We start from the raw sequence: 12,388 nt of genomic DNA, 5'->3' as shown, positions 1-12,388 counted from the left end.
AAGGTTGCTTTCAGTGATTGTGATTGGTTGTTAACACTGAGGACCTGTTTTACTGCCCCTAATTGGTGTTGATGTGAGCTAGTCTAACCAAATTATAAATAATGAAGTTGTTAATGCATACAGCTTTTGCTCTCTCCATTGTATAAATTTTCAGTGCTAGAAGGAGCATTGATCTTTATATTGGAAAAAGTGGTTGAATAGAAAATGGTAGTTTTACTCCGAAATGCAAAACTTCTGTAGAGTTTTAGGTTTTTCTTCTTTACTAAATATGTTTTGTGAAATGCCATGTTTTGGGCTTTTTTAAGGAAAACATTTATGCACCTGTGGTAAGAGCTATTTTAAGTAGTTCTCAGCAGATGCACCTTTCTTAAAGCTTTCCTTATGTAAATCTGAATTATTTTTTTGCAATATTTAAAAAGGAATAGCAAAGTAGAGAACCCAATGACTCTCATCTTTCTGAAAAGCAGATCTGGTCGGTGATCTGGTATGTTCAGAAGCTGAGGTTTCAGAGCTTTCTAAGGATCATGGATGCTTTGCCATAAAGAAAAATACATTTGTGTCTGCAAATCAGAATTTCTGATATGGTCAAGCAAATAACTTTCTGAAATGTCTTTATTTTGAAAGACTTCTTTTAAGGTCAGTTATCAAAGAATGAGTTTTTTGGCCTTTAGTTGCAGTTCAGCTGCAACTAAACAGAAAAGCATATTTTATATATTAAAGTATTTGTGAAAGTAATAACTTTTTATCATTTTAGGTTTTCAACAAGTTGTTGAGTCTGGCCAGCACTGCTTCATCTCAGAAGTTCCAGTCACACATGTGGAGTCAGATGTTGGTTTCCACATCTGGGTTTTTGAAATCTATCTCAAATGTCTCTGGCAAAGACATCCAACCTTTAATAAAGCAGTGGGTGTATCCTTTTTATTTTTGGTCTGGATTGTTAATATGGAGAATGAATTTGGTTTTTAATTGGCACTGTTAAAGGAATGTGAGGAAAGGTATGAAACATATTTGCTTAAAGCAGTTAGGTACATTATTCTTTGAATTAGATATATATGGTTCACGCTCCTTTCATAATCAATTACAGAATGCTGGGTTTTTTTCACATGTTCTTTACTAGAAGGCATTTCATGATTTTAGATTCTACTTTGAAAGAAACACAAGAACTTTGCTGGAATTTAAGGCCAAATTATACTAAAGAGATTCCAGAGGACACTGCCCATAGAAATATGCTGAAGTCTGACATGGAAAATGCTATAGTCTGGTGCATTTTAAGATGTGATTTCCAGTAAATCACCATGAAATAAGTAAACCTAAAGCTCAGATTGATAGCTTAAAATACACTGATATTTAGTACCTTGGTAGCTTGTGTTAAGATTACAGTTTAAAGTAAAATAAAGCTCTGTGTGTTGATTTTTCATATTTAAGTGGTATTAGTCAAGAAATAAGGTTTCTTATTTTGGATTAATATAAGGGTTAATTTGAATTTGTTCCATTTAACAGGTCTAACTGGTAGTTTTAATTAATGTGATTGCAGGCTAGAACCATACCTTGCTGTTCTTACAGAAAGTAGAAGTGGGTATTAGTATTTAGACATTATTTATTTTTACAGACTTAATGTTCATGCAACACAGTATCTAACTAAAACCCCCTGCATAATTAATATTTATGAACTAATATGAGAAGTTAAGTGTTTTATCTGCGTACTCTAATTTCCATGTGTAGCTGTGCCAAGTACTTGAGGAGGATAGGAGTTCTCTATGTGCATATATTCACACTGCAGCTATACCTAGATGTTAGCGTTACTGTCTGAGCTGGGTGAATCTTAAATACCTCTGTTCTGTAACCAAGGAAAACTTGTAGCTCAGATTTTGGGACTTTTCAGCTTCTCTGGACTTTGGCCCCAAGCCTGATCCTGTTAACTGTAACTGGTGTTTAATTCTAGGGTTTTAGTCTCCCTACCATGCTTCAAACGCTGTTGCAACCTGTGATAGTAGATTTTCTCATAAGACCACAGCAGGTCATTGTATCATTAGGGAGAATATCGTATTACTCTTAAATAGTGCCATCTTACGCTATTAAGTGCTTGTGTTGGTGCTGAGTTTAAATGCTGTGCCAAAGAAACCACAAAAAATGCCTTAAGCTGTACTTCGTAACAAAGTCACAGACCTTTATGAAGGCAGCCACCGTGAACAGAACCAGTGTGAGGTGTCTAGCCAAAAGACGATAGCTTGGAGGAAAAGTTAATAATTCACGTACATAATTGTATGTTAGAGAACTGTTTAGGGAAAAAAAAAAGAAATCTTAAAAGTTCATGAATTAACATCAGTATTTTAATTTCCTGTTTTTCTTGCTATGAGAAATTGTAGGAATAAAGAAGCATAAAGCAAATGTAAAGAATGAAAATATTATGTTTGTTTATAACTATTGCATTGTGCAACTAGAATTCCTATACTGCTAATTAGGGATCAGAGCGGAGTGGTAAAATTTTATGGTAGCTTTGCATTTAATAGAAAAAGGAATGTATTGGAATTGGAAATAAAACAAGACTACACATCTCCTGGAACTCAGAAATATGTGGTAAGGTCCATTTTCCATATTTTACCTACAGATACAAGTATGATGCATACATTAATAAGCATAATTTTAATGTTAATAACAAAATCTCATGAACTTGAAGGGTCCTCTTAAAGTGACAGTGCAGGAACTTGATGGATCATTCAACCATACATTGCAGATTGAAGAAAACAGTCTTAAACATGATATACCTTGCCATTCTAAAAGCAGAAGGTAAGAACAAAAATACAAACTGCAAATATTTTTAATATGAATGTATGAAAACATGTAGTGCATTTGAAGGTCAGTATATGCTTTTTTATATTTTGTGTTTATGTTTTCTTGATTTTACTGAATAAGATTTACCTGTGGTGTAAAGCAAGAAAATGGAATTTACTACTGTTTATGGACAGCAGGAAACCTTCTATTTTATATGCAGTTCTGAATTATAAGTATTTTTATTAAAGTTTCCTAAAGAACTTATTTATATAGAACAAATTGAATAAATATTCTCATTAATAAAAATAAAAATGCCTCTAAATGGGAAAGACAAACTAGAGAGAAGATTAATGTGAACCAGAGGAGTACTTCAAGTGAAGATATATGCAAGGAGCACTTGCATAGTTTTCCTTTTCTGTTAAGAGCGCCAGGGCTGTTTACTAAACCTAATGAGCGAGAAAAGTAACATACTTCCCAAATAGATTCTTTCAGCTTACTTATTCATTTAAATAACTATTTTGATGTCTGCTTCTCAAAGTTGTATGCTTACATGTAGTTAGAGATGTTAATGGGAGCCAAGTTTAAGCCAATTTAAAATATTGGTGATTATTATTTGAATAAAACTGATGCACAGCTCAACTTTGTGAATTTTGTGAACTCTCTCTCTTTGCTGGAGAGAGCATTATTTTTCAGTATGGTGAAATACAGAGAGAACTTTTGCAGGCTTAAGTTCCATTTCTAAAGATATGTTTGCTAGTATAGTAATTAATACTTACTTTCTTCTATTTTTTTTTTTTTTTTTAATAGAAATAAGAAGAAAAAGATTCCGCTGATGAATGGAGAAGAGGTGGACATGGACCTTTCTGCTATGGAGTAAGTTGGAGCTTGTTAAGAGTTCCTCAATGTGAGACTGAGCCATGTTCGCCTTGTTTTTAAGGGCTTTATAGTAATGTTGTACTTCATTATATGACTGGCAAATTTCAAGACTACACCACATGTCTTTGCCTTCTTTGAGACATTTCTTCTGTAGCTGGGAAAATGTTGGCAAAGTGTAAATGTATGGGTTAACTGCTATAATCAGATTTAAAAAATTATCTTAGGCATAATAAGGTGATATAATTACTTGATTCTTTCATAGACATATCTAATATCTGTCTGCTGGCTTTATAGGTAAAATGTAAATAAGAATTTGCTTGAACCAAAGAGCAAGCAATTTTTGTTGAACTTCAGTGAAGACCATTTAACTGGCACTAAGGCACACAAGTTCCCGAAATCTGTGGTTAATTACAAAAGAAGACTTTTAGATTGAAAATAGGTGATGAAATGCTTAGGAACTATAATTCATACTGGCATTAATTTCAGTTGGAATTGTTTAGCTCTTGGGAAGCAAATTCTTGTTCAACCTGCTTTACCCTCCTAGAGTTTGAACCAGTGGTGTTCTCAGAAGTACTGAAGGTGTTGGTACCTTGGTTGCTGGCTGCTCTTGAAAACTAATAGTGTGTCTTTGAAGAAGGATTGATTGGTTGTCACCTTAAAAGTGCTGGAGATTGTTGTAAATTTAACCTCATCTGAAATATGATGAGATATAATAAGTGATATTTACATTGAGCAAGTTATTGTTATAATTTCTGTATGATAGTTGGCATATGTAAAATAGTCTTTTAATCATATTTAAGAGCAATTAATATAAATATTTGTTATGTTCATGTAACCATTGCATTACATGTAACCATTGCATTACCCTAAGTTGAGACTTCAATAATAATCTTGGAACTACCTTTCAAGTGGTATAGGATTTTATGCAAGTCACTTACGTGTTATTTATCTGATAACCTAATCTCCAATACTGTCATTCTTTTGTCCAGTTTGGATTCTTCCAAGCATATATGATAATTTATTCTTTTTTATCCCTCTAAATCCTATGTATGAACTCTTCTTTTCACTCTCCTTTACTCTCTCGCTACTATCTGTACATTAATTCTAGATATTCTACAGATGTATACAGAAATACACATTATATTTATAATGATGCTTTTTTCGCTCTTCCAAACTCTCTCCTAATTCTATGTCTGTATTTTGTTGTTATCAATTTAACGTGAAAAACTGAGTAAGAGACTTTAATATATAGTTTGTGCTTGTTGCTCCCATAAACTACTTACGCTGTCATGGTGCTGTGTGAATACTAAAGTATCAAATGTTTGTTTGGGTGGAATACAACTAAGTAATTTTATCTGTAGGACTAAAAGCTTAATCCTCTCTGTTGATACTTTATTATTTGGCTTGGCAGTTTTGTGCATTTGCATGTTTATCCCTTGTCAGCTTTCAACATCCCAGCATGTGTGCGTTTGTAAAACACTTTCATATCTATTGATAAAAAAAATACTTTAAAAATACTGGTGTTTACCACCAGATTTTCTTTGTTGCTTTTTGTAGTCTTAAACTGTAGGAGTGCTGCTTACTTAAGAAAGTTAGTATTTGAGGACATAGCATTAAATATATTGAGATCGTATGGTAGTTTACCATGAACTCAGATCTGTAGGTTAAGAATACTAAACCACTCTATCCACTTTGAAGTATTAGAGGCTTGAACAGGTTGCTCTGGGAGGCTACAGAATTGCTATCCTGAAAGCAGGAGATCAGTAAAGGTGACTTTCAAAAGTCCCCTCTAAGTTAGATTATTTTTTTGATTCTTTGATTCTAAATATTTAAATAATAGCTTGTAACAAGTTAGAACATCTATTGAATTCCTACAGTTTTGAAATGTTCTAAGCTATTAATGTTTTCATGTTTTTCTTAGTGCTGATTCCCCTTTGCTCTGGATAAGAATAGACCCTGATATGTCAGTACTGAGGAAGGTAGAATTTGAACAATCTGATTTCATGTGGCAGTATCAGCTTCGATATGAGAGAGATGTGGTTGCACAAGAAGAAGCCATTTTGGCATTGGAAAAGTTCCCCACTCCAGCATCACGACTTGCACTGACTGATATACTAGAACAGGAGCAATGTTTCTACCGAGTGAGAATGATGGCCTGCTTCTGCCTTGCAAAGGTGAGGTTGTGTGAATGGGAGCTAAGGAAGAAATCTGCTAAACATTGTAAGCGTTTGAAATGGGTTAAAACTCATCACAGTTCTTAAACTGGCTTGATATTTAACCTCTTAAAAGTGTTTGCCAAGTATTTTTAACTTGACTGATTTGAAAGGAAAGCTGTATTATTTTTGTCTGTAAGTGGAGACTGCAGAAGGCTTTCATAATCGTCAAAATTGAGATGTCAGACATGAAAACCACAAGGGATTTTTCCAGATTTCATTAAGTGGCAAAAATAAAAGACTTCTGTTTAATTTTTTTCAGAGCCAAAGTATATTTTTTCTATTTTACTGGGAAGTTCCTTGGCCTTTCTGTTGAGAACTCTGAATTGCTGAAATTCATCTGTCTAATATGAATTCACATTGCTGCCCTATATCATTTCGTATTGAATAGGGGCACAAAATAAACATCATGTTGGTCTGCAATTAAATATTTAACAGCCAAATAATTGCTTTGAGATCAAAAGATCTTTTTTCTTTAGACACAAAGTTAGCATTAAGAATGAAAATTAGAGAACCTTATGAAACAACTGTGTGGAAACACAGAAGAATTTCTGAAAAGGTATGTTGTTGGCATATTTTGTGCACATAAAGGCATACTTATTCATCACTTGTGGAGTTCAGATTATTGGCATATAGCTTGCTTTCTTCTGTTTACATGTTGAGAATAATTCAGTACCTGTTCTGAAATTTAGAAATAAATCCTTTGGCCATATTTTTAAAGTCAAAATCCAAGAAATGTTTGTGACAAAGTATTTTAATATTATGAAATACTGATGTAATACTGCCAGTGTATGTACTTGTATTGGTACTGTTGGTATCTGACTTCAAATATTCACTTGGAGTATTTGGAAGTGGATATTCACAGGTAAATATTAAGCAGTTGTTACAATGTCTATAAAACGCAATAGGGTTTGGTTTTTTTGGTCTTTGAATTATCAGGCAGTTGGGCTGCAGATAATCATAACTGGTCTTCCTCAATTATATGAATAATCTTGGGTCTACAAACAAGGTTGTTGACTTACCGAAAAAGGATTATAAAGCTATGTAAAAAGTATGGCAGTGACACTGACTCAAGGTGAAGGAGCATGGTAGGACAGAGTTGTAGATGTGCTTATGTAAGTTACCTCGGAGGAAAGTGTAATACATTCTTTTAGTAGTTCCAGTTAGTAAGAATCACTTCCTATTGTCATTAACTCAGTTTAATTTTTACAGCCTGTAAATATTAAGGATTTGTGTTCTTCATTGAAAAAAAAAGCAAAGTCCCTCATGTTTATTTTGGGGGAGAGTTCTTTTTCGTTGATTTGCAGCTTCTAGCTGGATTGTGGCTACCATTGTAAAACTTTCTTGGTGAAAACATGTTGATGTAGAGGAAAGATAGGTGACAAGCAATTATAAAACTGAATTTACTGCTCCTTCTAAATATACATATTCATGGCTTGACTTCGCGAACAAAGATTTGGGAAGGGCTTTACCCACGCTTACTACAAGCGCGCTGATGACTAAAACAAGTGTGGGTGGTAAACCCTTCAGGCCTGGATTTTTTAGGTGAGGCACAGAGGAACTGTCCCCACCCTTTACACCTGAGGTTTATCTGCCAAGGCCTAGCGAGCTTGGACGGTGACAGCAAAGTCCTCAGGTTGTAGGTTCTCTTAGATGGATGGCCTTACAGGGCTAAACGAGCTCCATCTGCCCAGGTTTGAAGTTAGAGTTGTCCTTCTCCTAGGATGGTTGCCCAAAGGCTAGTGAGCCCATCCTGCCCATGGACACACTTTGTCTGACCCTTCAGTTGAGACCTGTCTGGCACGGGAGACCCTACCGGAGGCATATGCCACCACCAGCATAGCTCCCAACCTCACAAGGGCATGCAAGCTCTTTCCCCACGACAAGCGGGTGCCCATGAAAGCGAAATATACCATATACTTTGTTGTAAACCACTCTAGTCTCTTGGGCATAAAGTATCTAGGATACATATTCAATCCTCATTGATAAAGAAGGGGGGGGAAGGGGTGTGTGCATGCGCACACTTTGCTGAGTAGTTCATGACAAATAACCCTACAAAGATAAGAGAAAACAATATCACAATATTAATTCCTGGGAGGCTGATTTCCCTTTTCAGATCCACTGCAGTGTTGGCGATGTGCTACAAGCATTAAAAAAGAACACCACCATAAACTTAGTGACCCTCTCCTCCAACACTGAGAAGTTTCATAGCTGTGCATGGCAGTTATAACCATTTTTTTATGCTATACTTAAGGATGCAGAAACGAAATGTACCTGCAGTCTTTTTAAGTAGAAATAATGCAAGGCAGGCTACTTGCGTTATGATATGGAGAATGTGCAAATACATTTAATTCAGAGTGTGTATCAGTAGAATAAGTAGAAAATTTGGATTGTCAGTATTTAAAGAGAATTTCAATGAGTCAAAACACATTATAAGGATAAGAAATACTGAAGAGATGATGATTTAACTACTGTTGATTTAATTTGAAAATACTGTTGTTTTCTAGATTTTGCAAATGTATGAAACCAAGGATGCTGGCAAGGCACAAGAGCAGTTTTCTCTTGGTGGAACCTTCCCGCATTACACCAAAACAGTCTATAACAATAAATTGGTCTCAGTCATGGTCTCATTGTGAATTATAATTGAAGTTAGAGGTGGCTGATTTGCCTTTCACTTTAGGGGTGGTCTTAGTGTAAGGATGGCTGAGATCTACGTAAAGTCTAGGCTGAGGTTACTGGCAGGGTAAATTTGGGAGGCTGGTATTGCAAAAGCTTCTTCCATCACTGGCTTCCGTAGAGTCAAAAAACTTGGCTTAATAAACACAGAATTTTCATCTAAAATATAAAAGAATAATTCAGAACAGAAGTTTATCATGGAAAGATAATTATTGGCAGACATCTTCCAAATGGAACAATTTTCATAAGATTTACCTTTATTGTAGAGAAGGTATATTGGGGATGGCAGTGAAAGTTTAGCTAAAGTAAAATAATACATTGATGAAAATATGTATCTCTTTAAAGCACAGTATGTTCTTGGCAATTATTCTTTTTGATTATGGGAAATGTGTATTCTTCTACAGCCAAACTAAATTTGCAGTGGTGATGTTAATACAATTTCCCTTCCCCTAATTACACAGATTGCAAATTCCATGGTAAGTACATGGACAGGACCACCAGCCATGAAGTCACTCTTTACCCGAATGTTTTGTTGTAAGACTTGTCCAAACATTGTGAAGACCAACAACTTTATGAATTTTCAAAGCTACTTTCTGCAAAAGGTAAGATTTGTGTTTTTCCACTGAATGTTTTAAAAGAAATGTCAAAATACAAAACCTTCAATTGTAATTGGCAACTACAGGAACATGGACAGCACAGTCCTGCTTTACCCCTTCATAAAAATACAAAATAACTAATTTTTTCTTGTATGGCATCTGTTTGTTCCATTTTAGTCAAAAATCAGTTAATAAATAGCATACACACAATAATTATTTGTGAATATTTATGAGCTCATTCTTAAATAGAATTTAGTGCACAGGAACAAAGCTAATCCTTTTATCTTTTAGGTGAATTAATAAGCTGTTCTTACTCATTACTGGCAATATCGTGTTGCAAATAAAATCTCATAAATATTACCTTAATTGGTGGGCTTTTTAGTTCAAGGCATTACATAATCCTTCTTGCTCGCTCCTATCAGTTGTCAACATCATGTATTGCTGCATCTTATTTTGATGCTAATGCAGATTTATGTACTGGAACCTACAATTGTTGATTGTACAGTGAATCACAAAAATTAGTCACAAGGGTTTTCTCTCAAGATTCATTTTATAATTATTGGATGATTGAGTTATTATTCAACAGATGTAATTTTCCTCAGTATGGAGAAAACTCAGATTTTGTTTTCTTATAGTGCCCAAAACTGCTTCATCCTTCTCGCCATGTCTCTTTTTTGGACCTTTTTTTGTATTTTTCTGCTCTTTTTGTCATTGTTCATTCTTTCACACTAAATCTTATGCCTTTCTCCCTTTGAATCCCATGTCTGAAGTTTATTGATCTAGAGTAAAACTCCTGAATCTGTGTGAGTGGAGCCTAGAGAGCTGCTTAGCTCATTCTAAAATAAATACCTAATCAGGCTAATACCTGTCTGGCTAATAACTCTTCTGGCTTCCCTGACTGTATTGGATCTATACCTCTCGATGGTAAGAGAAACCTAGAAATTGTGTTCACATGAAAACACCCAAATTCAGTGCCTGTCTCAGACAGTTCCAGCATCATTTTCTGTATTTCATTATTTTTCATTTGTTACCTTTTTGGTGGTTCCTTGACTTGAGAATCTTTTCTTGGATGTACAGGGGTTTTTTTTCTGCACTATGACTAATTGTTAAACAATTACACAGTTGGTTTGGTCTGAATATTTTATAGCGTGTATGACTTTCAAAAAGCACTTCTGTACAACTTTTCAGAGATTTGTTATTGTTGAATCGTTCATTGCTCATTTCAGGCTATAGCTATCATTTCACTAATATAAGAATGATGTTAGTATTAATTTTATTACACAGACTATGCCTGTTGCCATGGCCCTTCTGAGAGATGTTCACAACCTTTGTCCTAAGGAGGTTTTAATGTTTATTTTGGATTTGATCAAGTACAACGATAACAGGAAGAATAAGGTAAAGAATGTGTTTATTTGAATCCCTCACTTTCTTGTTGAAAAAGGTCTTAGTTAACATACTGAGTGATGGTTTATGCTATCAATGTAAATCTGGCTGGGAGAGTTGATGAAAAGGTGATACGCTAAGATAAACCGTAAATGTTACAGAATGTTCTGTAGCTGACATTTCTATGGCAGCATTTCTTGGATGTTTCAAAGCTCTTTGTGCTTGTTGACTTACAAAGGAACTGTCTGTCTTCATGTGCACACATACTTTTCTTACTTTACTCTTTTTCATTTGGAAGACCCATGTGTTTAGAGAAAATGTGCCTGAGACTGACATGTAGCCTGCAAAGTTAAGCACTCATTTTGTTGGGTTTGTGTTGGATTTTTTTTCATCTCAAGAAGAGTATTTGAAAGAGCGAGGAAAGTAAATAATATTTTTTTAACAATACATAGGACTCTGGGGTTCTGGACTCTGAATATCAGCTCTAGCTTTCAGAACTGGATTGTCTTCATTTAGTTAAATAACAGCTGAAAGCCACATTAATAAATTGAAGCATCTGAGTTGGAAGTGTTGTAATCTAAAGTTTCTTCCCACACAGACCACCTCCAAAGGATGATTAGATGACCTTTAAGATCCTGAGATGATACAAAATTCCGTCTCCCTAGCTAAAGAGGGAGTTTACAACTGCTGGCAAAATCTTAAGTGAAACAAATCTGAAGCATCTTAAGCCTCACTTTCTTGTCTGTAGAAACACATCCTGTAACAAGGTGCTTGTTGCAATATTACTGGAATAAGGAGATGATAGAGGGTGGAGAGGTAGAGAGTTAGACACGTGAATGCAAGCACCAGTAGCCAAAACGTGATGGGTTGATCTAACATCTGCGTACCATCAAAGAAGAGACCCCACCTCACTTTGCCACATATCCCTTCCATGCATGTATTTGACATCTTTTACCGAATCTGACAGCTATTGGGTTTGTTTAGATTAAATTAACTAATAACTCAAGTCTAGTGCTTTTTCCTGGTTTTTAAATTTAATTTTGTACTTCTTGTTGCTCCCTAACAAGACCAACAAATAACAGCAGCCAGCATAATGGAAGGGGTGAAATTTCCTGAGGGTGAGCCCAGGTAAAAGGAGTGAATGAAAGGGCAAGAATTTCCACACTAAGCACCAGTGAGCCTGTTAGCTCACCTCAGAAGCTTGTGAAGTTGCTATCTAGATAAACTGCCTGATTTTCTGAGGTGCTAAGCACTCAGTAACTTTGGTAACTTTGACATGGAATATAGAAACAGAGAGGTAGTTTTAGATGCTCTCGTTTAGGAATAATGGCTTTTATTTTCCGTGCCTGGAAAATCTTCAATGCCTGATTTTTCCATTTGTATAAAGCAATGTATTACTATTAATATGCTTTTTTTACAGAATGAAGATTAATGATTGATACTGCTTAATTGCTTAATCACAATCCATTTTCAGAACGAATTTATACCTGTTTTACTTTCTCATGCAGTTTCTCACGTGATTTTTGTTTTAAGGTCTTGTTCTGTAATAGTGCTTCAACATTTCTTTTCTTTTAGAGAATATATATTGTTATATTTGCTTGTGTTTAAATGCTGGTTTTATCTAGTTTTCAGACAACTACTATCGTGCCGAGCTGATCGATGCCTTAGCCAACTCTGTAACTCCTGCAGTCAGCGTGAACAATGAAGTTCGAACATTGGATAACTTAAATCCTGACATTCGACTTATTCTTGAGGAAATTACCCGTTTCCTAAATATGGAGAAGCTTCTTCCCAGTTACAGGCATACCATTACAGTCAGGTGTGGTTTAATAGTTGTACACATAAAGAGAGGCAGACACATTAATGCTACTT

The 12,388-nt window shown here is 35.1% G+C and overlaps 1 protein-coding gene across 3 annotated transcripts in view; it reads left to right on the top strand.

Moving 5' to 3' along the window:
- Positions 1–12,388, top strand: part of TAF2 (TATA-box binding protein associated factor 2) — a 65,699-nt gene that overhangs the window by 27,180 nt on the left and 26,131 nt on the right. For all 3 annotated transcript variants that reach the window (XM_080610720.1, XM_080610721.1, XM_080610719.1), the window contains exons 12-19: positions 755–909; positions 2,463–2,577; positions 2,678–2,787; positions 3,580–3,645; positions 5,570–5,822; positions 8,999–9,139; positions 10,418–10,528; positions 12,142–12,335. In XM_080610720.1, coding sequence (XP_080466846.1) covers positions 755–909; positions 2,463–2,577; positions 2,678–2,787; positions 3,580–3,645; positions 5,570–5,822; positions 8,999–9,139; positions 10,418–10,528; positions 12,142–12,335 — 1,145 coding nt within the window. The remainder of the gene's footprint in view (positions 1–754; positions 910–2,462; positions 2,578–2,677; positions 2,788–3,579; positions 3,646–5,569; positions 5,823–8,998; positions 9,140–10,417; positions 10,529–12,141; positions 12,336–12,388) is intronic.

Source organism: Psittacula echo (genome assembly GCF_963264785.1).
Source record: "Psittacula echo genome assembly, chromosome: 2".
Taxonomy (NCBI): Eukaryota; Metazoa; Chordata; class Aves; order Psittaciformes; family Psittacidae; genus Psittacula; species Psittacula echo.
This window is presented reverse-complemented; position numbering and strand designations above follow the sequence as displayed.